The sequence below is a fragment of the Gallinula chloropus genome (assembly GCF_964237585.1).
Source record: "Gallinula chloropus genome assembly, chromosome: 9".
Classification (NCBI taxonomy): Eukaryota; Metazoa; Chordata; class Aves; order Gruiformes; family Rallidae; genus Gallinula; species Gallinula chloropus.
In genome coordinates this window covers 17,110,471-17,136,832 of record NC_140094.1, presented here as the reverse complement: position 1 = coordinate 17,136,832, position 26,362 = coordinate 17,110,471, and the positions used below count along the sequence as shown (strand labels likewise).

Below are 26,362 nucleotides of genomic sequence, written 5' to 3'. Positions count from 1 at the left end.
CTCAATTACCCAGACTTCCCATAAAGCAAACATCATCAGATCATGCCAACAGCAGGCAATACTCACTGTGCTGACTGCCTTCGTCCAGCAGGAATGCTGATTTTAAGTGTTCATTTCTGCCAAAGTTTGGATGGATTTTAACCCTTACAATACAGGGTTACCACCCCACAGCTGTGCACCAGCCAAGCTGATTTTAATCTGCATTACAGACACTGCCAGGTTTCCTTTCAAGACTTTTCTGAGGGAGCCGGGCAGAACAAGTGGGTTACGCTCAAGGACATGCTGATGGCAGCTTGCCTTGTAATTGCATCTCATCAGAGCATGAATGGTGGCAGTGGCTCCAGTAAAAACACAGAAAAACTCTTCTGAACAAACAATCTTCTCAGTTCTGTGCTTTACCTGTAAATGTTTCTTCCTGTATGGCAGGCAGGCAGTACTACTGCACCTTCTAATTTACCTTATTTAACTCAGCTTTTAGTATAGTCTTGAATTTAGTTTTTTTTAAAAATAAACTGGGTAGACACCGCTGATGAGAAGATCTGCATTTTGTATCAGGTGAGCAGGCGCTGCGTGGTGCCCAGACCCGGGCAGCCAGGCAAAGCCGAGTATCACAGCATCGTAGGGGTTGGAAGGGACCTCAGGAGATCACGGAACCCAACCCCTCTGCCGTATTACTTAGTATTCCTAAGACTATGGAATACGGAGGATGCTAAAAGCGAGGCCGCGCCCCGCTCCTGCCGCCAGCGCCTCCACCGGCACCGCGAGCCGGTGACGCTTCGCTCCCGCTGGAGGGCAGTGGCGGGTCAGAGCGACGCCGAGCAGGGCAGCGAGCAGCAGCGGGGAGCGGACTGACGCGCCATGGCAGCGCCGCAGCGCCTCACCCGTCCTGTGAGGAACCGGCCAAAGGGCGGGAAACCGGCAACAACCAGCCCCCGCGACGCTCCCGCCCTAGGGGCGGTAATGGCGGCCGCAGCGCCTCACGCCCCGCCGACCAATCACCGCCCCGCCGCATGGGCACGTGACTTCTGCCTCGGTAGCGATGGCGCCCTGGTAGCTTACTTCCGCCTCGGCAGCAATGGCGGTCGCTCGCTTTCCGCCCCGCCCGCGCTCCTCCCCATTATCACGTGGGCGGCGCGGGCGCAGCACCCGGAAGTAGGAGCCGCCGGCGGCGGGTGTCCCGCTTGGCTGCAGCGGGGGTGGAGGAGGAGGAGGAGAGCGGCGGTTCTGTGTCCCCGCCGTCCCCGGGCCCTGCCGAGCCGGTGAGGCCCGTGGCGGGCGGAGGGGAGTGGGGTGGTGTCTTTCTGGAGGGAGGCCTGCCCCGCTCCCCAGGGCCCCGCGTTGGGGAGGGGGCTCTGAGGGGCCGGGCGGGCCCTGAGGGCCCAGGGCGAGGCGGGCTGCTGAGGGGCCGCTGGGCCCTGAGGAGGCCGGGATGGGTTCTGAGGCATCGGCACAGCGTTACCCCGGACGAGGCTGTGCCTGAGGGGTCGGGGGGCTGTGAGGAGCTGTCGGGACCAAGCAGGGTTATCGCGGTCGTGGAGGGGCCCCAGGGGGGAGACTCGGCCCAGCAGGGAGCCCAAAGCCTAGCCCTGCGCTGGGGGTTTGCCTTCCCCGGGATGGGGGTCTCAGCCTGTGCTGCGGGGAGGAGAGCCTGTGCCGGTGGCACCGAGTGGGGTCTTGCCCTCTTCTCTGTGCAAAGCTGGGTGGGCTGGCTGTGGTTGAGGAGGGGTGGTGGGGCAGGGGTCGGTGGGAACAGCGCTGGGGAAGAGGGAAAGGTGCCTGCTCTGCTGGGTCCTGCTTATCTGTAACTTTTATTCCCTGTTGCCTCTATTTGGCATTCGCAAAGCACCCGTAGCCATGGTGTCTCCCCTGCATCTCTTGGTGTTTGCCTGCAGTCCCCGGCAGCTCTCGGTGCTGATTCAGGTCTCTCTGCCTGAGGGAGTGGGCACTGTGTGGCCAACACAACAGGACAGCTGCTGCAAGGCAGACATGGTGCAGGGGAGAGGAGTGAGCTGCCACTCTCCAATCTGTGCTGGCAGGGTTTCCTCTCCGGTGGCAGGATCAAACCCCTTCTAAATTGCTAACAGATTGGAAGTGGTACTAGAGTAGTGGGGATAACTTGCAAGGAGAAGGATAATATGCTCTGAACACATCCATGGTGATGCTTCCTTTAGAGGAATTAGAGTTTTTCAGGTTGTGTGGTTTCACTAAAAATGAAACTCAAGCCTTTAGAGGCAGGGTCACGAACAGCATCAGGTACTTTTTGATTTGAGTTCCCATCAGTGACCAGTTCCCTGTTCTGAGTTCATGGTTCATCTTTCCTGTGGCTGGAAGAACACATAGTTGTTGTCAACATGAGTACTTGTGTGGACAAGTTTAAGGCTGCATTTCTGTGCCAAGGGGGGGGAAAAAAAGTAATAGGGCATTGAGTTCAGTAAAAACAAAAAATGTATAATCAAAGAAAAAAGTTTAAATGCTTCAAAAGGGGAGCAGCCCTTAGGAGGAGGGATTGCAGATGCCTACAAGATGCTGTCTTTAGAAGAGAGAAGCTGTGGGGGGAGTTAGCCCAGGTGCTGGTGACCAGCGTTTTCCTTCCCAGAGCAGTAGCAGGCGAACTGGGAAGCTCAAAATTGAGGTTTCATGTGAACTCTTAACCTGCTGTGGTGTGAGCTGAGGTACCCTGACCAGACAGAGTTCATCTGCGTCGTGCCCATTCCTTACCCAACCTAATGATAGACAGCATCACGCCCCCAAGTAATGTGCTAATCCATAAATGAGTTTAATGGTGCTGAAAGGCTGAGATGACAGAAAAACTGAGGTGCTCACAGCAGGAAGAGATTCCCCACCCTTTATGGCAGCCAGAATTACCAGCAGAAAGTCTTACCCCCACCCACCCCGTGCCTCTGTGTCTGTACAGTGCCTGGTGTAGTGAGGCTCTGACCATCACATGTGCTTCCTGACCCTGTTCTAAGAGAGCACTCAAAGAGAATGTGTTGTTTTAAGGAATTTGCTGTATTTTAGTTCTGCCACAGTTTTGTCACGCTGTGGGTTGCTGAATAGCTTCTTGAAAACTAGTTGATATGTGGTTATGGGAAGGGATTGCTAGGCTGAATTGCTGTTTCCTTTCTCTAATGACCTACTTGATCCCCTTAGTGCTCTAAACCAATGTCTTTGTGTCCACTCTGCCTTGGGGCCTGGTGAAATAGATATGCTTTATCCTCTGCTGTAATTATATCTACAGCCAGAACATGGCAAAGAGCAGAAAAATTGTTGCAAGCACCAAAACAAAGGCATGCAAAATTGAAACAGCGGCCCTGTGGCTGAATTTCCTACCTCTGACACCCTTGTTAGATGCAAAAAGGTTTATCACATGCTCTGTGGAAGATTTGTGTTGCAATTTAGAAAGTACTTTCCCTTTTAAAATTCATGTTTTCTCTACTTGGAAAATGGGGAATGAAAACAGAAAGATGAGGAAATTGTAAGTAACTGTTAATCCAACTGTAGCCCAATAAGCTGGTTAAACCTGCCTGCCAGCAGCTTTCCTGCAGGGAGAAATGAATCAGAGCGCCTCTCAGAACATACTGAGGTTTTATTTTATGAAGAATTAAGACACAAAACCTATTGATTTATACTTGGCAACTGTTAAGTAGCAAGAGCAAAAGTTGCTTTGTTTTATTGCGCTCGGCGCTGTGTGTGAATGCATGGAAACAATCTCCTGAGGCGGTTGGTTTTCAGGGTAAAGCTATTGAGTCTGCAGGCTTCAAAACTGTTTGATGCCATCTGCTATATAAATGGAAGCTAATGGTCTCTCACTGCTTTAAAAAAGTGAGTTAGATCCAGAAGTCACCTAAGTGTTTATTACAAATTAATGGAGTATTATAAGATGCTCTTGTTGTGGGAGATAGGGCATTCTGAATTTGGGCCACACAGGGATGCCACTAACTCTGAGTCGATTTGTTCTGTATGAATTGGTGTGCTTCAAAGATATCTTTGTTGGTAACTCCTGACAGGAGTCAGATTCTGTGTGGATGGAATTGAAACTTCAAGGCTCTTTTGTAAATGAAGCCTCGGATCAGCTGATGTTTGTAACGTGCTCTGGGACTCCTTTGGGTCAGTTACGCTGAGGTGGAAGAAGGTGGTTTCAATACTTTGACAGTGGGCTTGTGAAATAACATCAGTCCAGTGTCTGAACTGGAGAGAGAATTGTATGAACAATTATCAGATACAAATTTGGAGTGCTTGATAAGTTAAAGCCAAACTGAAAACACGTGTTAGCTTCTTAAGCCCCTTACAGCCTGCGGTGCAGTTGTCGTTCTCTGCAACTGTTACATGGGAATGCAGTTACAAAAGCATCCTCATTTCATAAGAGGGCTGACACAGTGACTGTGCAGTCAGGTGACTGCCTCTTGGGAGAATAATTAAATGGCTTGTGATGAAAACTGAGGATAAGTAAATTTGGCATGAGCCAGAGGTAGGACAACCAGCTGATAAGAGCAAACTCACTCTGCAAATGCTCTGCATGTGGAGCACAGCTTTTGGGTGCTGCCTGCAGAAAAGCTCATGTATTGATTTATACCTTTGTTTCTTTTTTTCCAGGCTGACCTAAATTGAGTTTTGTCTAAACATCATGGGAGAGATTAAAGTCTCTCCTGACTATAACTGGTTCAGAAGCACAGTTCCTCTTAAAAAGGTATGTACAGCTGCAATCGACTTGTGGGTGATGCCTCCTGCTTTGTAGTGGGGAAGACTCTAGGGTGTTTGGTAAATGCAGAGCAGTTGTGGCTGTGTTAGTGACCTGGTTTATCTCCTGAACTGTTGTCCCACATGTCATACAAGTGTATGAAGGCACGCTCTTGATTTTCACATGCTGCTTGGAAGTCATTTGCATGTGCTGTTGGGGAACAGAGGCTCACATTTGCAAGCAACAGCAGCAGTGCCTGGTGTCCTGGTGCCAGCTGCACCAGGGAATTCCAAAGGGATTCTAGGGGATTCCAAGGAAATAGCATGTGCTGGGGACTGTGCGTGTGGGCTCTGGCAGAGCTGCCTGCATGTGCTGCACCAAGGCAGGGCAGCTGACCTGTACTGCCAGAGCCACCTCTGCTGTTCCTACCCATCGCTGAAGCAGTGTCTGAAAGCAACTTCTTGGCAGTCAGGCTGCACACAGTGGGAAGATGCTTTAGTCAGGGTTGGAAAAACCAAAAGGTTTATTCCACTGCCTGTCTTTTAGATGTCTTCTGCTTAATTATGCTGTCCAACCTCTTCCCTCTCCCTTGGATTTCTCCATTTCACTGAATCGCAGCAGTGTTTGAGGTGGGTAGTGTTCCAACTCCTGCTCTCCACGTGCCAAGTGGCAGAGGGCACAGAGTGCTGTACTGGTACATAGCTCCTGACTACACATGGGCTGGCTCTTGTGTAGTACCTGTGCTGATAAGGCTCGCTTGGGGCTGTTGGTTACAGCAGCAGCCTGGCCTGAAGGACAGATGCGCCTTCACCCCTCAGCCTGCTGCTCCTGCAGGCTCTTTTAACAGTACAAGTTGAGCAGAGTCAGTGACCTGCCTTGCTCAGGGGTGTTTTTACAGCCTGGTTTTGCTCTGACTTCCAACTGGTTTGGTTCCCTAATCTGATGGCTGTGTGGGCTGCAGGAACACGTGCATGGTGTTGGCAGCAGAGGTGAGAGCAGCATTACCTCTTTTGATAGGGAGTTGGATGCTGTTAGACCAATCAAAAGGGGCTGTGTCCCCAAACCTATAAGGAATGACACTTAAATGTGCCTAACATTCTTCCACTGAGTGGTGTGTACTTTTCTCTAAGACATTACCTCTATGGAAGGACTGTAGGACTTTTCAGGGTTTCTCACTCATTTTTGCCAGTCTCTTCAGCAAAGGAAGGATCTATTGCTGCTGACTACATGTACTCTCTCTAGGCTCTGGCTGTCTAGTTTCTTTCTGTTCCTGACCAGTACCAAATCTGCTGGGGCTGGTTGTGCCTCACCAGCAAAGCCCAGAGCCTGTATTTCAGTGGAAAGGCGTGTGGGTGCTCCGAGGCAGTGCTTTATGGGATGCAGTACAGCAAATGATAGGAGCTGCAGGTTGTGATTAAAACAGAATGTGTTGCTGTGGGGGCTGTCTGACACTGCAGCTTGCTGCTGGGGGTCGCTGCCTTCAGCTGCTGCTGGCTGCTCAGGATTTCATAAACATGGACATGTGTAAACTGAAGCTGCTGTTGACCTGAAATACCTACTCAAAAAGAAAGTGATGCCACAGTGGTGATGTGGGGTATGAAGAAGGTAGAAATAAACTAGTGCTGGTTTCTGGAGGGAGGGGTGGGGGGGGGGGGGGGAGGAAAAGAGCACAACTTGAAGATGTAATTAATCTTTGAAGCAGTCTTTAGGAAAACATTTGCTTGCATTATCCCCCCAAAAGTACAGGCAAAGCACGTGCAGTACAGAGGATGGTGTGACCAACCATCGTTGCTGCTGGTGAAGACCCGTTACTGGCCTCAAGAAGAGAAGCCAGAGCTGTTTGTTCAAAACCAGGTTGAGATGTTCCTTCTGACAGGAGCAGGAAATGTATGGCACCATCACGCTTCCTGCTCTTGTCAGGAAGTGCAGCATAGAAATCAACACTTGTAAATTAAGTCTTTAGTTTTGCTTGGGAGCCTTCATTGGCATACACTGCTTGCTGTCTTTGCCAAGTCCTCCCTTGAAGCCTTCAGCAGGGGACACCTTAATTCTGCTCAGCTTGGGGGTAGTTTTGCCCTTTGTGAAGTTGGAATTTTACCCTTTATGTAAACTGTAGATGATCTCAATTGATCATTCAGAACAAGAAAAAGGCTGGTGACCTTTCAAATTAGCAGTTAACCACTCAAGGAGTGTGGTTCACCTTTGGAAACTCTCCTAAACTTTTCAATAGCCACTGACAGCTACTCTGAGCCAACCCAAAATCACTGGTGGGATGACAGCTGAGAGCAGCAAGGCCCAGAGCTCCAGTTGTGTGCAGGGCGTTGGTTTTGGGGGGTCAGAAGGTCTTTATATGAGGATTATTTTAAATGGTTTCAGTGGTCTGGAAGCTCTGGTATGCAACCTTGTTGTGTGTTGGGTTTTTTTTTGTGGAGACTTTACAAAACAGCATCATGTGACTTCTCACATGCTCTCAGAGCCTGAAATACTGGCTTTATTGCAAGCAGATTTGTTCGTCAGGCAAATCTGATTTGTGATACTCTGTTCTCCTCTGATTCCCTAAGAAGATTAACTGTGGTGAGGGGAAAGTGAATTGTGCTTTTATATTGTTATTTGAAAAGCTATAAAATCTTGATGCAGAGGAGATGAAATCCTGTGTGACGCAGGCTTTCCCCAGAGGTTTGTGCTTGTTGATCTGGTATGAGTTGCACCCTCCTACTGTCTTAGAGCATCCTAAATGAATGAAACACTTTGCTGGTAGAAGAGGCCCTGTAAAAGCAAGTCAGGCTGCAGCATTGCTAGAAAAAAAGACCTTTACCTAATTCTGTACCATTAAAGATACTACTTGTGCCCAAACTTCTGCCTGGAGATGGGTGCTGTATGAGGAACTGCTCGTTGAGGGTAGCAGCTCACTTGTGAATAATCTCCTTTGGCCAGTCGTGTGTCCTGGGGACTCCAGACACTCCCCAGCTGCTGCCAGATGATGGAAGCGTTTTCCTTTGCAGGGCAGCTTTGGGAGTCGTGTGTGGCTGTTTCTGGCAGCCTGCTGCTAATAGCTGTTTCAGATCACTAATTTGTGGTGTTAGCTGCTTACTTCCATAGGCTCGTGTGTGTCCAGAGCTGTAACACCTTTTGTCCAGTGATTGCAAATGCTGCTGGCTGTTTAAAAAGCTGTGCCCAGGGGCAGCACTGGCTCTTCCAGCCTCCAGCTGTTACTCTCAGGACCTAGAACTGACCTGAGTCTCTCCTGGGCCATGGCACGGCGGCTGCTTTCCCAAGCATGCTCTTCTGCTTGTGCACTATTGCACAGACCTGGTCCTTTGGGCACAGCCTTGTTGTTCCTGTGGCTTGATTCACCATGGATTCTCAGATCCAGACATACCCACAATCTAACCAAGGCTTTCAGCTCTTGTCATGTTTCTCCAGTCACCTGCAGAGGGATGAGCCCTGTAAGATGTCATGTATTATGCTGCTGCCGACTCTTCCCAGTGCAGCATTCATTACCCAGCTTGTTTCAGGACACACAAAGTATTTGTACTGACAGTGCATGGCTGTAGCTCTTGTTTCCAGCAGTGTTCACACTAACATAGTAATTCCAGTTAGTAATCAGCCTTAGAGGAGAAAGCTATTGTAAAGAGGAGTGAGAAATGGTGGTGTTTAAAGGGGTATGGAGTATTATATTTACTAGATGACAGGAATTTTATAGGCACAATCCTGAAAGCTGGCTGAGGAGCTTAATTTGTCTCGTGTGTTTCTTTTCCCCCACTGTGCCTCTCTTTTTCCCAGATAATAGTAGATGATGATGACAGTAAAGTCTGGTCACTGTACGATGCAGGACCCAGGACCATTCGGTGCCCTCTCATATTCCTCCCTCCTGTAAGTGGAACTGCAGATGTGTTTTTCCAGCAGATTTTGGCGCTGACTGGATGGGGCTACAGAGTTATCACTGTGAGTATTCTCAGTCTTATGGCATACTCGTGCTTGTTGCTCTAATTGGAAGTTGGATAATGGAGGTGAACCAAAAACCCTCATTCTGAGTTGTACTCCAGAGTATGTAGCATGCAGATCCAGGCTGGGAGCTGCTCTAGTTTATGGCAGCATTTACCCAGAGCCTTGTACACACATGTTATTAATGTCTCTGTTTTTTCCCCTTGTGTTTTTTCCCCCCAGCCATCTTTGCCTCTAGCTGGATCTTTTGTAGCCATGAGACAAACATATGGGTCAGTTCAGGTTTTCCATGTTTCCTTCGGGCTGGTGGATAACCTGGTTCTTAGCCTGCCTGGCTGCAAATGCCAAGGCAATCCCTAAAATCCTGACAGCATGCTTTTTGCGGCTTCCCAGAGCTCAACAATGGACTTCTACAACAGTATCTCTGTGGCTTTAGGAGTCCTGATTTCCCTAGCAGCAGTTAATGATTTCATTTGGAATTGCTGAGGGATCATTCCAGCCTCTCCCTGCCCTGATTACAAAACACAGCAATGCTGCACTTTCCCCAACAAACTTGCTCTGTGTATTTTTGTGCAAGGGAAGAGGAGGTGTTTGCACCCTCTGGCCATAGGGACTTTACTGCAGAGCTGGAGCCTCCCAATACAGGAGAGGTTGCTGTCCTGAAACCTTGAATGAGAGAATTGGGGTGACTTCCATGCAGACAGCTGACAGGTACCAGAGACCAGCTTTTTCTAACTCTGCATTCTTTTAGTTGCAGTACCCGGTGTACTGGGATCACCTCGAGTTCTGTGATGGATTCCGAAAATTGCTGGACCACCTTCAGTTGGATAAAGTGAGTGCTCTGAGATGAGGAAACCAATGTGTAGTTGCAATAAAAACCCAACATTTGAAAGAGTTTCATTTCAGAGCAAGTGTGTATAGCACAAAACCATAGCTGTAAATAGAGGTTGCGTTGCAATTTTACTTTTGAAATAGGTTTATTTTTGAAGGTGAATGTTCTTGTCATGCTTAGTCTAAATTCAGCTGCTGGCCTGTGCTTATTACACTGTATGGGTTAACTATTTTTTCCTGAGACCCTTGTGTGGTACCACAATAAAGTATCTTGGCTTGGAATAGTTATTAAAGGCAAAGTGAAACGTTTGAGTTTGTTCTTGATCTTACTAAGTAAATAAATTAGACCTGTGACCTGGAAACACTTCCTTTTCTTTGGTATTTATATCATGCATAAAACCAGAAGCTGAATGAAAAAGGATTTGACTTAAAAACTGGGTTATGAGGACAGGGTAAAGCTTGAATGACTTATTTTTGCAATGAAACATTGTGCTTCAAGGTCAGTTATTTCACAAATGTAACCTGATCTGGTTTTTACCTTGAATTAGGTTCACCTTTTTGGAGCTTCTCTGGGAGGCTTTCTGGCGCAAAAATTTGCTGAATACACACACAAATCTCCCAGAGTTCAATCTCTGATCCTGTGTAATTCCTTCAGTGACACTTCCATCTTCAATCAGACATGGACAGCAAACAGGTAAGGAGGGCTGAGACAAGCAGTCAGATTTGTGGTGTTAATTATTTTGCAATGAAATGTGGTGCTGACCTGGTTGGACGTGTGTCTAACCTGTTTGCAGCTTGGGTGAGGCAGGTGCAGGGATGGGATACTTGTGACTTTCAAAGCCATGCCATAAGGAAAATGGAAAGTTTCACAGTTGGGAGCATGGAATTTGACAGAGGGATCATCTTGTGACCCTGTGTGGATGTGTGGTTAGACTTAAGAACTCTGCCTGTTTTCTAGCAAAACCATTTACAGTAAGAAAGGTGTTACCATGTTTAAAATACACTCTTGTGATGAAAGACTAAGCCTCTTGGAGCTTTTCAAGCATCTACCCACAAGGTTTTCCACCAGGGCTCATAAAGCTTCTTTGGGATTTTACTTACGTTAAAGTCCAAAGTCAGTGCAAGGAAAGGGAGTGCTCACAAGAAAGCATCTTAATGTTGGAGTCCTGGGTGCTTGAAGGTTTGTTACATCTTGTTTCTGTTCTAGCTTTTGGCTGATGCCTGCTTTTATGCTGAAAAAAATTGTCCTTGGGAATTTTGCCTCTGGTCCTCTAGATCCTGAAATGGCCGATGGGATTGATTTCATGGTGGACAGGGTAGGTAGCCGTGTACTCTGTGGCTCTGATGTCGATCTCTGTATTTAGCAGGAGGCTGGAGATAATTCTGCTGCTTGCATCATGTACTTACCCAGCAGGGAGGAGTAAGGGTCGGATCCATGCCAGGGAGACAGTTGCAGCCCCTTACGGCTCGGTCTGTTTGCAAAGATCAGGAGAGAGGGAGTTGAGAAACTGAGGTGGATGAGGAAGAAGGGCTGGGATACATCTGTATGCAGTGCTCTGGAGACAGGAGCAGCTAATGGCATGTGTTTTAAGCATTTGTCTCATGCAGAGACAAAATTGGAGACACTAAATTGGAGCTGTAATCTTCATCTGAAGCGTGGTCATGTTTCCCATGAAACCCGAGCTGAGTTCTCTTTGGCTGTATCGATAACATTGCATTAACTTCCTGCAGTGAAATATGTCATTAATCAGTATTTCTCTCTGCTGAAAGCTGGAGAGTCTGGGCCAGAGCGAGCTCGCTTCAAGACTTACCCTCAACTGCCAGAACTCCTATGTAGAACCTCATAAAATTCGAGACATCCCTGTAACCATTATGGATGTAAGTTAAGTTCAATGTAATCCTTTTATTTGAACACCATTGGTGGGTGGGGCCTGGATATTCTGTTAGCAACTTAAAACACACTAGCAGTGTCTAACTTGGTGTTTAGATAAGCCGTCTTCTGACTGGGCAGAACAGTGATTGCTCCGTGTTAAATCCTGGATTGGATGTTCTGTGGGGCAACACAGCCATGTTTATGTATCTCAGCATTTGCTTTCTAGCTGTCAATGCCTAATGTGTTTGCTTGTTTTCTGTGTCATTAATGCTGTTCCACAGAGAAGCTGAGAATCCCTTCTAGGACCAGCACTTACCTAGTCTGATTAAATAAGCAAACTGATTAGACTCAGAACTAACTGCTGTAGCTTGTTACGTAGGTGTTCGACCAGAGCGCGCTTTCGACTGAAGCAAAAGAGGAGATGTATAAGCTGTATCCTAACGCCAGGAGGGCTCATCTCAAAACAGGAGGCAACTTCCCCTATCTCTGCAGGAGTGCTGAGGTCAACCTCTACATCCAAGTGAGTCTCTGCATCCAAACCCAACTACTAAAGCGCGTGACCAGAACCACAGTAGGGAGCTCCTTTCTTGCTCCCTTCTGTTTCTCACATGCCTGAGCTCCATTTGCTCCCTCTCCTGGATGGCTGATGTGGAAGGGCAGGCCTGGGAGCAGCCACATCTGCGGAGGACTTCCTCCTTCCTTCCTCTGAACTCTTGCACCAAGAGCTGTCAGTAATCCTCACAAAAACTACTGGGAAGGAATGTTTCTCTTTTGGTAGCACCTTATGCTCCTACACCTCCTTCAGTGTCACTTTCCATGTCCAACAGATCCACTTGCTGCAGTTCCACGGTACCCGGTACGCAGCCATCGATCCCTCCATGGTCAGCGCAGAAGAGCTGGAAGTCCAGAAGATCAGTCTTCACACCAGCAACGAGCACGACGAGCAGTAGGTTTGGAGCACTGGTGAAAACGAGGGATCGGGTTGGTGGTCCTCCCTGTGTACAGTCAGCTGCGCCCGCTCTGCCTGTGCCCTGGCGCTGGCCGATTATCACTGTGCGGTTCCCAGAGGATCGATAGTCAGTGACCTGCCCGCGGACAGTCACCTCCAGCCACGTGATGGGATAGCTATGTTTAACCTTTAGTCTTTGAATTGGAGGAGGCCTCTCTGAAGACTACAGTTTTAAAAACAAAGACATTTTTGCTACCAAAGTCTTCGCTGTCACGTTCTTAAGCAGAACAGTATTTCTTTTTTTTTATATTTTTCACTCAGCTGTATATATTGCCACACACAGATCATGTACTTATAAGCCAACATATATTTTTGTTGAATATTTGATTTAAAGGATGTTTAAGTGCCACTGTTGCCATCACTTATTTGCTTCCTATGTTGTGTTGTAAGTTTGTTTCTATTTGAAATAAAGCGGTTGAATTTTTAACTTTCTTGCTGTTCAAAAAGGGGTTTTCAATAAAACTGGAATTTCAGCAAGTGTCTCTTGTTCTGCCTCTGAGAGAAGAGCCACATACCCTGCAGCCACCTCTAGAAAGGAATTCACTGCTTGAATCCACTTCAGTTATAAAGGCTGCGCTGGCTTAGCTCTAAAGAATTATGTAGTGTTCTTTTTAATAAAGAATGATTAAGACAACATGCAAATTGAAGGGTAAAATCTGGATTTATTGAAACACAGGTGGTGTTTTCCCCTGGAATCACTGTAAAAAATAAATAGGAAGCATTACATCTTAAATGGGGATTTAAGGAAGCTGTGGGGCCTTCTCAGAGGCGGTGGAGATAACCACTGACCCTCTTCACACTGTAACCAAGGGATTAAAGGATTCCTGACTGGATTTACAAACAGTACGTGCATGTTAATGTATATTTATAAACAGTGTGTGTTAATGCTCTTCTCACAGACTTTTCATGAAGAGTCAGAACATGAACGATGACACAGGTCGGTTCCAAAAGGATGATGTGGCAGCCCTGACATGTTCCCGTGACTTCCCACCCTCGCAGAGAAGTTACAAACACATCCAACACCCAAGTGCTGGACACCCTTGATGAGGTAAGTAAAGAACATTCTTGAAATCAAAGGCTTTCCCTTCAATAACTTAAAAACTGATAATTAAAAATTTATCTACAAAATAGTGATGTAAACAAGCTCTGGTAAAAGAGTATATCTGGCTACCTGCAGCATGACGAGTGTGACTCACTTGCTGAACTCCTGTAGTACCCAGACCGTACCCAACAGCCCATAAAGATCTCCCTTCTGTGCAAAAAGGTGTGTTAGACCCTTTGCTGATACTCCTGTCATTCCAGACTGTGAGGGGAGCAGCAGTGCTGCTAGCCCTTTCAGACAGGAAGCCCTTGAGAAGTTGCTGCCTTCCGCTCGGCAGCGGAGCAGGAGTTTTTCCTGCTGCTCCAAGCCAAGCTGAGGGTGCATCACTGAGGACCTGCTGGTGCCCTCCCCACCTTACATCGCTGTGCACTTCCGGGGAGAGGCAGAATCTGCGTTCGCTTTTTTCCGAATGCTTTCTGTAAAAGAGAAGAGAAAGGGCTGGAAGTATAAAGCTCTGGCAGAACCTGTTAAGTTATGAAAATAAGAGAAAGAGAAAGAAATGTGGTAATGGCAGCAAGGGGCAGGGTACCTTCCAGCTCCCATGAAGTGGCTTCACACTAGTTTTCCTCTGTGTAATCACCAAATTTGGGTGGCACCCAGTGCACATTATTTGAAGGAAGACAAAAGTATTACCTGCTAAATCTCTTCTTCCAATCCCCACAAGGCCTTCATACAGTCCCTTGATTGGGTTCTCTCCTGCTGTGGTTACACCGTGGAGCCAGATAAGCAGCATTCTGTGGCCATGCTCCCTGTAGCTCTTAGTGCCTGGCAAGGTCAAAGTACAAATGAAATCCCATTGCAGTGCATGGCCCTGACCAGAACCTGTTTCCAAATCCCCTCCCTCCTCTTTTGACTTTATGAGGATGCTCTAAAGTACAGTAAGTGTTGTGGTGCAACAAATTCCAGGCGGTAGAAAACTCCACTTCATTAAACCCAGCTTTTGGTCATTTCTCAGAAGCCAGATGGATTTCTTCATGCTTTGCTATTGGGGAAGGAAAGGGAGGAAGGAAGGAATCTAGGGAGTGTTTTGTACCTGTCCATTGTTGCTCAATGGCCCTAATGTGGCCATCAGTGAATTTCCAGTAATGTGCCAGCTTCTTCCATTCTCCAGGCCTGAGGTACTTGGTAGCTAATCTCCACATTACTGAGCGAATGTGCTGTGTCTCCAGCCTGTGATCCTGTTTAAAGGTCAAGTGCTTTGCCACCCAGGAGTCAGAGCCACTGTTCAGATTGTCCTGCAAAGCCAAAGAGAGGTTTCTGCGGGGGCTGTACAGATGTAGCTGTTGCTCTGCAGCCTCCCACACCCTCAGCTCTGCATGTTGCTCTGAGTTCATTCTGGTACAGTGTTTATGTTTTTTTTAATTCTCTTTATTGTCTTGTTTCACTCTGTTCTAATTATGCATGTTAACAAACAGTTAATAGCACCTTTGCTTTGGAAGCCCATGTGGATTACCAATTTGCATTTCTGCAGTGCTTTTTATCTGGGAAATACAAAAAGATGGTGAGGAGTTTTGTTTTTCTTAGGCAAGGTGATGAAAGTAGGGGTCAGGCTGTGACAGGATGGCCTGTGTGTCCTTTCCTTTGGCTAGTTGGTAATGTGGAATCTCAACTGATAGGATGCAGCTACATCTGCCCTGGAAAGCATAGGGGATGGTGGTGTAAGCTGCTCACCTTTTCCCATTTGTAAAACCGATCTGCTTTGATAATCATGTCTGCCAAGTTGATGTGATTTCCTCGGGCAGCGATATCCAGAGATGTTTTGCCTTGCTGAAATTAGAAGGGGAATCACAGAATCACTAGGTTGGAAAAGACCTTTGAAATCGAGTCCAACTGTACCCTTGAGCATCTCATCTACCTGTCTTTTAAACACACCCAGGGTTGGTGACTCAACCCCCTCCCTGGGCAGCCTGTTCCAGTGCCCGATAACCCTTTTGGTGAAGAATTTTTTCCTAACATCTGATCTGACCCTGGCCTGGTACAGCTTGAAGCCATTTCCCCTTGTCCTATCACCTGTTTCTGGGGTGAAGAAATCAACCCCCACCTCTCTACACCCTCCGTTCAGGTAATTGTAAGTGGTGATAAGGGGTGACATTTTCCAGGCTCTGCAGCATCTCCTCTGATGCCACAGGTGATGCAGGGCAGGAGCAGCTGGGAAAGCCTCCTGCAAGACACAGTGGATGGCTGGGCATGCTCAGGCTCCCAAGAACACTGGCACGTCCATCAAAGGCCCAGCTCAGCACCACAACCCGAGGTGCTTCACAGCATGTTGCGCAGCAGGTTTGCTGACACATGGAACTGAAGTGATTTATACAACCTCAGGAATTCTATGCACCCCACATAGAGGTGATCAGAAACTGTCTCCTAGGAGAAGCACAGGCTGATGGGGCTGTGAAAGTATAGTTGTGCTCCTTACAGGAACATGATTTTGGATTTGGTGGAGGGGGATTTGTATTTGTATCTAAAAGCACAGCGCAGAAAGGAGCAAGATTTGGAAGTTGTATGAGGCTGCCCAGCCACAAGACATGCCAGTCAGAGCGGTTCTAGCCTCAGAGGTGAGCAGAAACCCAATTGCACACAGAAAAGAGTGACTTTCCCTGCACTGAGTCTCGCTGCGGTTCCATGGGCAGCTGGAAGGTGGCAAGCATGCACTGCAGCTGTGAAGGCTGCTTCAGCCCAGCGGCTTCTGTACTGTGCTGTACGTGCTTTAACCTGCTCTGTCATCACTACCTGAGCCCCTGCAGCATTTTCTGGACACACACCACACTTCCAGCCTGGATGCAACTTGCCTGATTCCTCTGGAATTCCTTTTCTTGATTTAATTAGAGGACAAAAGCGCTGGACACCAGTGCCAGATCTACAACAACCAGACACTTTTAACCTATGAAAACGTGTGTGCTGTAATTCTTGAGGTATATTACCATTATCTTTGTTATGAATGTGCATGATACCACAAATAGAAGGAACTCGAGCAATCTTGAGAAGGAAAAGTTTGCTCATTGCATGATTTGTTTTCTACCTTCCTAAAAGCCAGTCACCTCCTTCTGGAAAAACACATCAAAATTACCCACTCAGCAGCGGTTCAAGATCTTAGCCCTGGAAATAGCCAGATTTTAACATTATTAGTAGCCTTACTTGAAAATGATGAAAAACAATAGCAAAGGCCACCCATATTTTCCCTCCATGCCCTCACAGAATCCATTTACCTTGTCTGTTAGCTTCAGATTAACTCCTGCAATGAGAATCATCTCGGCAATGTCCTGCCTGCCATGCTCTGCGGCGATGTGGAGAGCAGTCTGCTGCCTCTGCAGAAGGAGGGCAGAAAGACTAAATTTCAGAGAGGGCCAAGTGTGAGGTTGGAAGGGGAGGACAGAACACCACCAGGATGAAACTCTCTAAGAACCCTGTCAGATCTGCCCTCCTTTTTCCTCTGTCCCATTTAAACTCGAGTGCAAACCACCATCCTACCTCAAACTGGAGGTAAGCTCCTCAGGCTGAGTAAAACTGTCCTTGCATCAGCACTAGGAAGCCTCTCTGGTAACATTTCAGTCTGAAGAAGGAACCTCTTCAGTTCCATAAAGCTCCCTAGGATCACTTATAGGACTATACTATTTCCTGTTAGTTAAAAAAACCTCTGCAGGCAGTTTGGCCATGGGAGTAATGTGTAGGCACTGCCAGCTGTATGCACCTTGGGACTATTTAATGGAGACAACTAAAATCAAACAGAAAAGGTGGAAATTTTATGGTGTCATCAGGAGAGAACATCACTACAAGAGTGAATGTTAACCAAAACGTTACAAAGAAGTTACACATCTGTTAGCAAAGCCCCTCATTCATCAAATTACATTTTGATGAGACAATGAGCTACCTCCAGGCTTGTCTCCCGTTCCCATCCCGCAAACATTTTGCAGAATTATATTTCAGAGCAAGGTGTCTGTGCACAGGTCCCAGGGCCGTGGCCCAGCCCACGTGTTGAATGCCATCAAGCAATTACCTCACTGCAACAGTCAGAATCTTTCACAGGTTTCATGGCTCTGAAGTTGTGCTTCCAGGTTTTCCCCATTTTGAAGCACTCCTCTTTAATCCTCTCCCTGAGGTGATCAAACCCCCCATGAAATGGGTTCACATTTCAAAGACAAAGAACAGGAGCTGCACTCTTACATTATCTGGAATGTCAAGGTCACACTCAGCATCAATGAAGAGCTTCACCACGGCTGGGAAGTTCTGCAGCACCGCAATGTGTGTCGCTGATGCATTTTGCTGTGGAACAAAGACGCTGCACTTAGCAAGTGCTTGGATCTGGCACTGAAAGGACCATGCTGTGTCTGGCATGTCTTATTCCAAGACAGCTGCCAGCCTGGACTGGGCACAGACTGGTGTCCCCCATAAGCACAGAACCCAGAGCAACACTGGTCCTTGCAGAGGTACTTTGTGCTCTTTAACAGCTCCACAAAGTGGCTTTGCCTTTTTGTAAGGGATGAGGGCATTGAGTGGGACTTACATGATTAACAGCATCTGTGTGGATTCCTGCATCCATGAGGATCCTGGCTATCTCCTCATAGCCATGCAGTGCTGCGTAATGAAGGCAATTCATCTTCTTCTGAGAGGCACATCAGAGGAGATGGTTATTAGTCAGGGTTTCTACTCAGAAGCTGCAGTTCTCACAGACTGTCCACAGAGATCTCCTTGCTTCCCTCCTGCAAGAGCTCCATGCCCCCATACTGACAAAGCCTTAGAGATTGTCTCCATGGCCAAACTGTTCCCCCCCAGCTTCACCTGCCTCTTTGTACAAAGTACATGTGCTCCTCTAGAGCCCCATAGCTCTTCCTGTGGGCTCCACACAGCCTCACCTGGTGGGTGCCCTCCCTGGGAGGCCACAGGGCAAAAATCCACAAGGTAGTGTCTGGAAATGGAATCACCTCCACAGAGCTCACCTGGGTTTGGGCATTGACGTTGGCACCTGCTTCCAGGAGCAGCTTCACACAGTCGCTGTGACCTCCCTCAGCAGCCAGGTGCAGAGCTGTAAGTCCCTCCTGGACAGGGCAAAAAGGAGACAAGCAGCATTTCTGCAGGAGAGGCCAAGACAAGGCAGCAGAATGAGCAAGCCTCCACCCCATCTCTTCAATCCATGACAGGTTAAAATACCAACTCAGGCCTAGGGATCTCCAATCATGTGCTGCTCCATCCTTACGCCACTGGAAATGGCTGACCCACAGGCCACAGGTCAGACATTACCACCTTTTCTGCCCTTTCACCCCATTAGCAAAAAAAAGGGATTTCACATGGATAATGAAGACAAACCGTTTCCCTACAGTAGCCCAGAGACAGACACAGGCAGAACTGGAAACCCATGGCCCAGAACTGGAAACCCTTAGCCCTCGACCACTGTTTCTCCCTTCCGAGGGCTGCAGCTCATTTCTTCACAAGGAAACAGAAACAAGCAGAACACCAAAGTGATTTAATCTGGTTCTATTATTGCTCTTTGAACAGAGGGCAGCTCATCTGGGGGAAGACAAATGCTACTAGAGTTACCACAGAGGGTGGTTTCCCTTTTTTTTCAGATCTTAATCACAACCAAATACACTTGTCAAAGACAGTAACTGAATAAAACTAAAAAAGTTGCTGATAAACTTAATTGGGAGTGTGCCCTGGAACGAATGACAGCGCTACTATGCCAATATTTGCTGTCTAAACCATTAACTATGTTCCAGCCACATAATTTTCTAAAGCAAGCATGTCAAAGAGAGATCTAAAACAGAAGGTCCATATGTTCAGTGGCTAAGTCAATACTACAAAGCATAGTGAAGTTTAGTTTAAAACACACTCAATAACCATTTAAGCACTCGAATGTACAAGGGTCAGAGAGAAAAAGCATGATTAAATGGAGTGACAAGGTAGGCAGCAGGTACAGCAGGAAGAAAAGGCAAGAGCTTAGAATTGGGTATCGGCCCAAGGAGGATGTTGCCTTTCACTGGCACTCTGCAAGTGAAATCATCTCTCTTCTAAACCTCTCCTGTCAGTACTGACTGCTCAGCTTGATGACCATGGCAGAAGAATATATCTAGGGAGGGAAAGGGTGAAATTGATGTGGGGTTTTATTTCATTTAACTGTACTTACTGAGTTCTTTTCATTGACATCCACTCCAACATCTATAATCTTCTGCAGCACTGAGAGATGTCCATTTTTAGCAGCTAAATGCAATGCTGTATTTTCTTCCTGGAATTAAACAGCACTTCATAGGTATAGGTACCACAGGACTGAGTGTGCATACACCACAGCCTTGCACAGAGTAAGTGTAGCCAGCGTGACTGAAAAGGAGGTTGTAACCAGTAGCATGGCTCTGAGTAAATCTTCTAATAGGTGCAGCAGGGAGGGAAGAAACCCAACTGCCTTAAACTGGAGCATGGTCCACCAAGCTCATGGCATATCTGGTTTGAAAAGTCCTGGAGAGAAATCCCAACACGGGTGGAGATGCAAATGGCTTAAAAGTGGGTAGGGAAGAAAAGCCCTGACGTACCCCTGCCACAGTTACAACTGCTGACAATTTGCCAGCATGAGCCTAGTTTGGTATACTGTTCCCTGACTTTCACATCCTCTAATCCTTGGATGTCACCTCCTTGTGTGTGGTTTTATGCCCATACCTTGTCTTTGGCAGTGTGAGAACAACCCAGCCGAATTAGGAACTCCACCACCTCCAACTGCCCATGTTCTGCAGCCAGGTGAAACGCTGTCTGGTCCATCTTTGAAAGGAAACAAAGAAACAGTCCCAGAAGGGATCAGAAAGCACTCTGGTCTCACCAAACACTGGAAGAGACATCTTTCCAGTGCTCATTTCATATAAATAGAGGATAATAAATAGTTTACTAAAAGAAACTAAGGATTAAAAAAATGCAAAATTAATATCTGAGAGCCCAGTTATTGAGTCAGAACCCTTTTGGGGAAAGGGGGAATGGCAAATCTCTTCTTGCCTCATTTAACTCCCAAGCCTTGGAATGGGGATCACTTGAGGAACCATGAAGGCCAGGGAGTGGAAAAGAGTGTGTGCCAGCTCCTGTGTGCTCCTACTGTCTTCAGGAACAGATCAGCTAATTCTGGAACGTGCTGAGGGGGTCTCCATTGGTTACTGCTCACAACCAACACACCCTGGAGCGTGCGCTGCAGAAGAGGAGGACACTGAAATGCCTCTGTGAAAAGCTACATTGGGAAGTCCTGGCTGCCAAAGCCTGACCCAGAATGTCCATCATCCCTAAGACTCCTCCACAGGAAAGCCAGGGCCTGTGTGGGATATGCTTGGTTCTCCAGGACTAGCATCTGACTCAGAATCTATTCCCAAGACAAAGAGCAACATTCCTGCTAAGCTTAGAAAAGCAAGATCAGACCTCGTGAAACAAAGCGGTGAGGAGCCTTCCTACCTTGTCTGTCTTATCCACACACATGTCCTCCAGGTCCTCCATGATGAACTCCATCACCTGGATGTGTCCTCTCAGAGCCGCACAGTGGAGCAGGTTCCTGCCAGTCTAGAGAGGAGAGAAAGTATCACTCACTCAGCAAGTCCAAGACGGCAGGATGGTTTCTTTTAACAACCTGTTTCTGTTACCAGAGACCCATTCCATGCCTCCTGTGCCTCTATGGCTAAACTAGCGTGTGCTGCAGACAGTGAGTTACAACTGAAGCACTCATGCTCCTCTTCCCAACCAAGGTCTGTTTTAAAACACAAAGTGATTCACCAAACCCATTCCCTGTTCCTGTAACACCTTCCACCTCAGCACCGCAGGGATGGAGCTGAGAAAGCCATGGTCCCCTCTATAGCTACAGTTACTACACTCCTTTTAGGAACAAGTGCTGGTGGCAGTCCTGGCAGCAGATGCTGTCACACAGCTCACAGGTAAAGCTCTCTGCCTCCTCGCTGTCACTGTCTGGAGCTACATGATGGTTCCACGTAGAGAGACTCTCTTACCCTATTGACACAGTTGATCTTGGCTCCAGCATTGACAAGGATCTGCAGGACGCGGAGATGGCCAAACCAGGCAGACAGGAGAAGGGCATTCATTCCAAACTGGGCAGAAGAGAACAGAAATACTTAGAGCTAAACTGCAGCCACCACCACCCCCACTCTGGAGGCAGCTCTGCCTCTACTTTAATGAAGTTCTCCAAATATTTTAATTTCTCTCTGGGTTTTTTTTTAACCCAACTTTCTCCAACTACTATTACTCCTCCCACAGGTGGCCGCAGCAGCTGAGCAGAGGTCTGCATCTGGACTGCCACCTCCTAGTCAATGGTACATAATTAGCGTGGTTGTTCTGGGGTAGAAAGGACTTTGCTGACTGTTACTGTCTTCCCACATGCTCCAGCAACAAGACCAACCATCCCCATGCTATAGACAACCTGACAGGTTCTACCAGCCTATATCCTGGTCACCGTGCATGCAAGGAAATCCAAAAGACAGAGCACAGACACATCAGAAAAGCAAGGATTGTCCCAGAAAGGCACTGCACCTGCCTCAGCAGGGAGGCCACAGCTTCCCAAGCACTGCAACGCCCTGTGCCACCCACCCAGGGCTAAGGTGAAGTCTGTGCCCAGCACCCAGTCCCTGGCGCTCCCCCAACACAGAACACATTTGCAGGACATGCAAGGGAGAGTCGCCTTTGTACACTGTCTTCATCATCCAGCGGGACACCGTGATCCAGGAGCAGCCGCACAGCATCCACATTCCCTGCTCCTGCAGCCCAGTGCAGGGCAGTCCGGTCTGTCTGGAAAGGAAGGAAGGAGAGAGGGAGGGGTGATGTACACAGGGTGCATGTGTATCCACCAGACTTCCTGAGGGCCAAAGTCTCCTTTGCCATCCTTGCAGCCAGAATCTCTCACACTGTGTGGGGTTTCGCTTGGACACAGTCCTCTGCCTCTTTGTGCTCTTGTCAGGCAGACAGGTCCCAGTCACCTGCTACTCAGAAACTGCAGTTCTGGACTATAACAGCAGCACCAGAATGAAACAGTAGGAATGGGAGCCATCCCATATTTTCAGGTACCTACAAGGGAGATGTGCACCAGGAACTGAGTTATTTCCACAGCCTTGAGAGCAAAATCAAAGCCTTCCACTGCAGCTACATGTGTCTTGCGCACAGGTTACGAGGGGAAACATAACTTTTCACCTTCCCTCAGTGCTTGCAATTTTCCAGTCTGGCCAGGATGACAGCACTGTGTGTTACAAACCATGTTGTGAAACAGGCCCTCTATAGCACTGGGCTGTGTATTTTAAATCTTTAACCAACTAAACAGCTAATGAGAAGAGTAATGTTAAGGAGCTGCAGTTCTGAAACATCCTAAGCACTTCCTGCAGCTTGGAGGTGGAAAAAATCAAGACTTACACTGTTTTTCGCTTTGATGTCGACCCCTCTCCTGATGAGCTCCTCCATCCTGGCTGTGTCATTATGCTTTGCTGCATCATGGAATTCCTTTTCTGAGTGAAGCACTGCAGCAGAGACAGAAGAGCAGGCCTTAAAACAGTGCTGGCAAGGAGCATGGAGCAGCATGCCCCAACAAACCTCCCCTTCATCTCACCAGCCCCGGTGGCTCCAAAGAAGGATGACTGCAAAAAGGTTCTTCCAGCAAGAATCCAAGCGCTACAGATGTTGGCATGTTTGCTGGATTTGTCCTTTCTCACTATCTCCCATTCCCTGAGCATCCCTGTGCCACATCAGTGCTCTTCCAGTCCTACCAGCTTCTCTTCTAATTCAATGTCTGATTCTGCATAGGCTTGCTCCAGCTGCAAAACTTCTTCTGATCCATTAGGTCCATGTCCTCTGGGCATCCTCCAAGGCCCAGAGCTGGTGTGAGGGCTCAGACAGATGACACAGACCCTTTCCTCCATCCCTCCACTGCTCTGTTCCACTGCTCTACAAGGAAGCCTTTATACATGGTCTTGCTGTTACCATTTGGGCAACCTGAATCAGCCAAGCAGCACAGAACCGCTAGTCTGGCCTGTGAGTAGTGTTGTAACTCTTAGAGTGTTGGCAGTTCTGCACATAATTTACCACAACCAGCAGTACTTGTCCTGCACAGTTAGGCACAATTTAAGAATGTTTACTCTCCATGCTGGGCCTTGCCCCAGCAATCTTCTCCTTGATTGAACAAACCTCCCTGCCAAGAAACAAGAGCAAGGCTGTGACTCCGGGCCTGCCACAGCCTGACGGGGAGGCTCTAAAGGTTTTTGGCAAGGCTGATGTCAGTGTTTGTGGGACTCAGTCTCTGCCATAGTGCTTTTGGGGAAGTCTTTCGAGAAGTGCTTGAGTTCAGCCTGTCACATCCCACTCTAGAGCTGGCTCTGAGGCTCTGCTCTCCTAACATTTCTGCAGACCTCAGGCCGCAGTCTGAGGGTGTCAGGAGCTCAATGCAACCTCAATTTGTATCAACATATTGACTAGACACTAGGCACATGCCCTACAAGAGGAATCAAGTCATATTATTGTTCCATTTCTACCACACTGAGAAGATAAACAGGAGACGTGCTGTCTAAACAGCAATATCCCATTTCCCTCTGAAGGGCCTTGAAGAAAGGCAACTCTACCGGGACTCGTAAGGCAGCAGAGATACAACCTCATCCTCCCCTTTCTCATCCTCTTACCTTCAAATGAAAACCTTCAGCTCAAGAAAAACAAGAGTAACACAGAAACATGTTCTTACATTTTATGATAGCACAAAGCATTGCTATCAGGAGGTGCCAAACAGCCCCAGACAGCGTGGAAAACAATTCAAGTGGTTTTCCCTCAGCGCGATGCTGCTGCACCAAGTCACAGGCAGTGTATTATGCAAGGGGTTTTAAAGAGCAGCAAAGGCGATGAAAGGCATGCAAAGAAATGCCCTAAAACTGTGTGCTGGGCTCTACCCCAGGCTGCAGGACAGAACGACAACCCGCTGCTGCCGAGGTCTGGTGATCAAAGGGACCAAAGCGCCATAATGGGGGTTCCTGGTGTCATTTGCAGCACCTTAGGGGTACAGGATGCTTTGGGGCAAAAGCAGTCTCCATTCCCGCCTCGGTTACACAGCTAATTTGCTTCTGATTTTTTTTTAAAGACGCCTCGTTATTCTTTAAAGCATCCCGGCCCTCCCCTAGAGCCCCTCCGGCCCGGGGAGACGCCGGAGCCGCCCCAGCCCTCTCCCGCCACACAAATCCCCCCGACCCCGCTGGGGCAGCCGCCGCCTCTTCCCTCACTCACGGGTGTCGCCATCCGACGCCAGGTCGTCCCCCATGTCGCGCTCGGCCGGCCCCCGCTACCGCCTCAGGGCGGGCGGACGGGGGGCGGGCGGACAAGCGCGGCCCCGCCGCCTTCACGGGCGGGCTGAGTACCGCCACCTCGCTGCCGCAGAGCGCCTTTTTCCTTAAAGGAAAATAAAATCAATCCTCTCTCCGGCACACAGGGTGTTTTCGGGCCGGTTTGGGGTGACTTGAGGGGGGAAAACCCAGCTACCCGCCATTTGGGTCGCGGGGGCCGCACAGCCATTATCTAAGCCGGTGCCTCCCTTGACCTCGGTGCGGCTCAGCCAAGTGCTGCTACTCCGGGGCTGTGGCTGCTTTAATTCTGATTCCAAACCGATTTGTGAGCAGAGATATTTCTATCCTGTGCAGACATAGGGCGGGCTGTGGAGGGTTATTTTCCCTTAAAAGCAAGATTTGGGGTTTGGTGTTTCCAGGGCATCCCCAGGTGCTCTCATCTACCAGAGAGTGGGGGCACAGCAGCAGGCTCAGGAGCGGGTTAAGAGTGCTCTCCAGTTTTACTCAGTGCTCTTGTTTCAGCATCTGGGCCTAGTTCTGTCTTTTTTGTTTTGATAGTAAAAGGAGGAAGGAACCAGGCAGTGTCTGAGCTGAGGTTGAGGGCAGAATCAGATCTGTTTCACCGAGGTCTGAGGTGGGGAGAAAAAATAAGGTCCCAAAAAATTACAAAGCTTAGTGCTTGGTCTTCTCCAAGGAGGAGAGGTGCTGCTGCCTTTACACAAAGGACCAGGTAGTGGATCTTCTGACAGCAAATCTTTCCCAGAGCTACACAGGGGGCCACTGTCTGCCATAGCCCTTTCAGTTCAGGCTGCTTAAGGTCTCTGGAGTGGGTCTGGCCCACACAGCTTTCTCCCAGTATCTCATTTATCTGGGTAAGTGTGGCACACAAGTGTTGCCTACTCATTGCATCTCCTTGCTTTTCCTGTGCTTGCTTGCACTCAGCCTTGCCACAGATATGGGGTGACATGTTGAGCATGGGTTGACGGAGCAAATGCTGTTTGTTGGCCTTCAAATGCACAGGAAAGTGGTGCAAGGGGAAAGGAATAACCTGTTCTACAAACCCAGCATGGGTAGGACTGGGAGGCACGAGCTTAAATCACGGTAGGCAGGACTTTGGTTCCTCCCAGTGGCCAAGACTGCAAAGGGGAGCAGACTTCCAGAATCACAGGTTGGGGTTGGAAGGCACCTCTGGAGATCAAGTCTGACTCCCTGCTAAAGCAGCATCACCTGGAACAGATTGCACAGGATCATGTCCAGGCAGGTTTTGAATGTCTCCAGAGAAGGATACTCCACACCCTCTCTGGGCAGTCTGTCCAGGGCTCTGTCACCTCATGGTGAAGTTTTTCCTCGTGTTCAGATGGACCTTCCTGCATTCCAGTTTGTTCCTGTTGCCCCTTGTCCTGTCACTGGGCACAGCTGAGAAGAGTCTGGCTTCTTCCTCTAGACATCCACCCTTTAGATATTTGTAAGCACTGGCAAGATCTCCTCTCAGTCTTCTCCAGGCTAAACAGCCCCATCTCTCTCAGCCTCTCCTCGTACGAGAGATGCTCCAGTCCCCTCATCACCCTCGAATCCTCTGCTGGACTCCCTCCAGTTCCCTGCCTGTCCTGAACTGGGGAGCACAGCACCACGCACAATATTTGAGATGTGGCCTCAC

The 26,362-nt window shown here is 48.3% G+C and overlaps 2 protein-coding genes across 3 annotated transcripts in view; one reads left to right on the top strand and one right to left on the bottom strand.

The window, feature by feature from the left end:
* Positions 1 to 1,176: 1,176 nt before the first annotated feature.
* The window catches only part of SPG21 (SPG21 abhydrolase domain containing, maspardin), a 36,097-nt gene continuing 10,911 nt past the window's right edge, over positions 1,177 to 26,362 (top strand). Inside the window, exons 1-11 of one of the 2 annotated variants that reach the window (XM_084267984.1) lie at positions 1,177 to 1,259; positions 4,594 to 4,687; positions 8,462 to 8,623; positions 9,375 to 9,455; positions 10,003 to 10,148; positions 10,662 to 10,770; positions 11,225 to 11,332; positions 11,707 to 11,847; positions 12,155 to 12,273; positions 13,236 to 13,384; positions 20,092 to 20,218. In XM_084267984.1, coding sequence (XP_084124110.1) covers positions 4,625 to 4,687; positions 8,462 to 8,623; positions 9,375 to 9,455; positions 10,003 to 10,148; positions 10,662 to 10,770; positions 11,225 to 11,332; positions 11,707 to 11,847; positions 12,155 to 12,273; positions 13,236 to 13,380 — 1,074 coding nt within the window. In that variant the 5' untranslated portion in view covers positions 1,177 to 1,259; positions 4,594 to 4,624 and the 3' untranslated portion in view covers positions 13,381 to 13,384; positions 20,092 to 20,218. Of the gene's footprint in view, positions 1,260 to 4,593; positions 4,688 to 8,461; positions 8,624 to 9,374; positions 9,456 to 10,002; positions 10,149 to 10,661; positions 10,771 to 11,224; positions 11,333 to 11,706; positions 11,848 to 12,154; positions 12,274 to 13,235; positions 13,385 to 20,091; positions 20,219 to 26,362 lie in introns of those variants that run through there. The other variant, XM_084267983.1, reaches the window with a different exon arrangement.
* On the bottom strand, positions 13,650 to 24,683 carry ANKDD1A (ankyrin repeat and death domain containing 1A; the record flags this gene model as incomplete). Its single annotated transcript, XM_084268248.1, has 15 exons — positions 13,650 to 13,854; positions 14,072 to 14,203; positions 14,472 to 14,673; positions 15,110 to 15,205; positions 16,642 to 16,740; positions 17,597 to 17,695; positions 17,937 to 18,035; positions 18,370 to 18,468; positions 19,554 to 19,652; positions 20,078 to 20,176; positions 20,849 to 20,953; positions 21,394 to 21,492; positions 22,088 to 22,186; positions 22,802 to 22,905; positions 24,650 to 24,683. The coding sequence occupies 15 exons, from the start codon at positions 24,681 to 24,683 to the stop codon at positions 13,793 to 13,795; spliced, it is 1,527 nt and encodes a 508-aa protein (XP_084124374.1). The 3' UTR covers positions 13,650 to 13,792.